This window comes from Leucoraja erinacea, unplaced genomic scaffold (genome assembly GCF_028641065.1).
Source record: "Leucoraja erinacea ecotype New England unplaced genomic scaffold, Leri_hhj_1 Leri_1050S, whole genome shotgun sequence".
Classification (NCBI taxonomy): Eukaryota; Metazoa; Chordata; class Chondrichthyes; order Rajiformes; family Rajidae; genus Leucoraja; species Leucoraja erinaceus.
In genome coordinates, this window is record NW_026575287.1 from 50,001 (window position 1) to 54,002 (window position 4,002).

A 4,002-nucleotide genomic window follows, 5' to 3' on the forward strand; every position below is an offset into this window, starting at 1 on the left:
CTCTCTCTCTCTCCCCCTCTCTCCCTCTCTCTCTCTCCCCCCCTCTCTCCCCCTTCTCTCCTCGCTCTCTCTCCCCCTCTCTCCCCCCTCCCCCCCCTCCCTCCTCTCTCCCCCCTCTCCTCCCCCCTCTCTCCCCCTCCTCTCTCCCCCTCCTCTCTCTCCCCCCTCCTCTCTCCCATCTCTCTCTCTTTCCTCTCTCTCCCCCCCTCTCTCCCCCCCTCTCTCCCCCCCCCCTCTCCCCCCTCCCTCTCATCCTCTCCTCTCTCCCCCCCTCTTCTCCCCCCTCTCTCCTCTATCCTCTCCCCCCCCCTTCTCTCTCTCTCCCCCCCTGATGAGGGGGGTGAGTGAGTGAGAGGGGTGAGGGAGGGGGGTTGAGGGTGGGAGAGGGAGGTGAGTGAGGGGGAGAGTGGTGAATCTGTGGAACACTCTGCCACAGAGGGTAGTTGAGGCCGGTTCATTGGCTATATTTAAGAGGGAGTTAGATGTGGCCCTTGTGGCTAAAGGGATCAGGGGGTATGGAGAGAAGGCAGGTACGGGATACTGAGTTGGATGATCAGCCCTTGATCATATTGAATGGCAAATGGTGCAGGCTCGAAGGGCCGAATGGCCTACTCCTGCACCTATTGTCTATGTTTCTATGTTTCTAGTAAAGAGTGAGGGGAGGGGAGGGGGAGTGAGTGAGTGAGTGAGGGTGAGTGGGTGAGTGGGTGAGTGAGTGAGTGAGTGAGTGAGTGAGTGAGTGAGTGAGTGAGTGAGTGGGTGAGGGAGAAGGTGAGTGGGTGAGTGAGTGAGTGAGTGGGTGAGGGAGTGAGTGGGTGAGTGAGTGGGTGAGTGGGTGAGTGAGTGGGTGAGTGAGTGCGTGAGTGAGTGAGGTGAGTGAGTGGGTGAGTGAGTGAGTGAGTGAGTGAGTGAGTGAGTGAGTGAGTGAGTGAGTGAGTGGGTGAGTGAGTGGGTGAGTGTGAGTGAGAAGGTGAGTGAGTGAGTGAGTGAGTGAGTGAGTGAGTGAGTGGAGTGAGTGAGTGAGTGGTGAGTGAGTGAGTGAGAAGAGTGAGTGAGTGAGTGAGTGAGTGAGTGAGTGAGTGAGTGGGTGAGAAGGTGAGTGAGTGAGTGAGTGAGTGATGGTGAGTGGTGTTGAGTGAGGGGGAGTGGTGAGTGAGGGGAGTGAGGTGAGGGAGTGAGAGTGAGTGAGTGAGTGAGTGAGTGAGAGAGTGGTGAGCGAGTGAGTGAGTGAGTGAGTGAGGGAGTGAGTGAGTGAGTGAGTGAGGGTGAGAGAGTGAGTGAGAGAGTGAGTGAGGTGAGTGAGTGAGGTGGGGGGGTGAGTGAGAGAGTGAGAGTGAGTGAGTGAGTGAGTGAGTGAGTGAGTGAGTGAGGGGGTGAGTGAGTGAGTGAGGGAGTGAGGGAGGGTAGGGGAGGGACATTTCGTTGTCTAATGCATTTCGTTGTCTCTGTACTGTACACTGACAATGACAATTAAAAAATTGAATCTGATGGGTGAGTGAGGGGAAGGTGAGTGTGAGTGAGGGATTGAGGGGAAGTGTGAGTGAGTGAGTGAGTGGGGTGAGGGGGAAGGGTGAGTGATTGAGGATGGGGGAGGTGAGGGAGGGTGGGTGAGGAGGGGAGAAGGGGGTGAGTGAGTGAGGTGAGTACTGTACTGACCCCCTCCCCTTGTCTCTGGCGACAGATATTCCTGGTACGTGAATCTGCAACATCCCAGCGTAAAGTCCTGTTCGTGCGAGTGGCTGATCTATCCGACCCCTCCTTCGTCCAGGACTTCCCCATCCAACAGGACGGGGGGAATACCGGTGAGAAAAGCGCCCTCTCCTCGCGCACCGCGCCCCGCGCCCTCTCCCCGACCACCGTGCCCTCTCCCCGCGATCTGTACTGGGACTGACGCAACATTACAGAGACGCCGCCCGTCCCGCTGAGTTACTCCAGCAGTTTCCCCTCATCTTCGACTTAACATAGAAACATAGAAACATAAAAATTAGGTGATAGAAATTAACATACCATTAAACCAGCGTCTTACATAGAAACATAGACAATAGGTGCAGGAGTAGAGGCCATTCAGCCCTTCGAGCCTGCACCATTCGCCATTCAATATGATCATGGCTGATCATCCAACTCAGTATCCCGTACCTGCCTTCTCTCCATACCCCCTGATCCCCTTAGCCACAAGGGCCACATCTAACTCCCCTCTTAAATATAGCCAATGAACTGGCCTCAACTACCCTCTGTGGCAGAGATTCCACAGATTCACCACTCTCTGTGTGCTGAAAAAAAGTTCTTCTCAAACTCGGTTTTAAAGGATTTCCCCCTTATCCTTAAGCTGTGACCCCTTGTCCCTGGCCTTCCCCAACATCGGGAACAATCTTCCTGCATCTAGCCTGTCCAACCCCTTAAGAATTTTGTAAGTTTCTATAAGATCCCCCCTCTCAATCTCCTAAATTCTAGCGAGTATAAACCAAGTCTATCCAGTCTTTCTTCATAAGACAGTCCTGACATCCCAGGAATCTGTCTGGTGAACCGTCTCTCTGTACTCCCTCTATGGCAATAATGTCCTTCCTCAGTCTTTAAATCAGTTCCTTCCTCCACCCGTCTACGGGAGAGGGATGGTCACACCTGTGTGCGTGTGGCAGTTCTAGTTCCGTTTACTGTCCCGTGTACCGAGGTACAGTGAAAAGCTTCTGTTGCGTGCTAAACCTGTCCAGCGGAAAGAATACATGTACACAATCGAGCCGTCCCTCCTGTACAGATACAGGATAAAGGGAATAACGTTTAGTGCAAGGTAAAGTCCGACTTTCTTCAGGATAGTCAGAGGGTCTCCAATAGGGGGATGGGAGGTCAGGACCCCGCTCTCTAGTTTCTGAGAGGGACGGTTTTCACAGTTGCCTGATAACAGCCGGGAAGAAACTGTCCCTGAATCTGGAATGTGTGAGTTTGGTTTTCACACCTTCTGTCTCTTGCCTGATTGGAGAGGGGAGAAGAGATGAAGTGAGAACTGGTCCGTGATGATGCTGCTGGCCTTTCCTGCAGCGTGAGGTGTAGATGGAGGCGTGCTCTGGAAGGGAGGTCGGTTTTGTCGTGATGGTCTGGGCTACCAATATTACAATCCTCCGTAGGGGAACAGAGGACATGGGTTAGATAGAAAGTTTAGACAATTAGGTGCAGGATAGGCCATTCCAATGAGGTGTGAGCCTGCACCGCCATTCAATATGATCATGGCTGATCATCCAACTGAGCCCCCTGAAACCGTACCTGCCTTCTCTCCAGTCAACCCCCTGATCCTTTAGCCACAAGGGCCACCATCTAACTCCCTCTTAAATATAGCCCGTGAACTGGCCTCAACTACCCTCTGTGCAGAGAGTTCCAGAGATTCACCACTCTCTGCGTGAAAAAAAGTTCTTCTGATCTCGGTTTTAGGAAGGATTTCCCCCTTATCCTTAAGCTGTGACCCCTATGTCCTGGACTTCCCTAACATCGGGAACAAAGGACATGGCATTTAGTGAGAGGGAAAAGATTTAACGAGGGGCAAATTTTCGTAAAAGCAAAAGGGTGGTGGGTGTATGGAACGAGCTGCCGGAGGAGGTAGTTGAGGCTGGGACTATCCCAACGTTTAAGTGTGTGTGTGTCTGGGACCCTTTGTGTCCATCGCTGACCTCTGAACCCTGACCCACAGCCTTCTCCCTGGAAGGGTCGGCCATGACCTTTGGTGATATCTTCCATCTCATCTCCTTCTACTGTGTCCACAAGTAAGTCTTCCCCCTCCCCCTCCCCTCCCCCTCTCTCCCCCCATCCCCTCCCCTCCCCCTCCCCTCCCTCCCCCTTCTCCCCCTTCCCCCCTCCCCTCCCCCTCCCCCTCCCCTCCCAACCCCCTCTCCTCCCTCTCTCTCCCCTCCCCCATCCTCCCTTTCTCTCCCCCTCCTCTCTCTTCTTGTGGTAAGGAACAGAGTTCTAAAGATCTCTCCCCCCTCTCCTCCTCTCTCCCCCTCTCTCCCCCTCATA

At 53.9% G+C, this 4,002-nt stretch overlaps 1 protein-coding gene across 1 annotated transcript in view; it reads left to right on the plus strand.

Annotated features, from left to right (window-relative positions):
• The window catches only part of LOC129715182 (ras and Rab interactor 1-like), a gene marked incomplete at its 3' end in the record, with an annotated part of 5,283 nt that extends 1,534 nt beyond the window's left edge, over positions 1-3,749 (plus strand). The window contains exons 2-3 of the mRNA XM_055665047.1: positions 1,682-1,802; positions 3,677-3,749. Of these exons, the coding sequence (XP_055521022.1) occupies positions 1,682-1,802; positions 3,677-3,749 (194 nt within the window). The remainder of the gene's footprint in view (positions 1-1,681; positions 1,803-3,676) is intronic.
• Between the last annotated feature and the right edge of the window lie 253 nt (positions 3,750-4,002).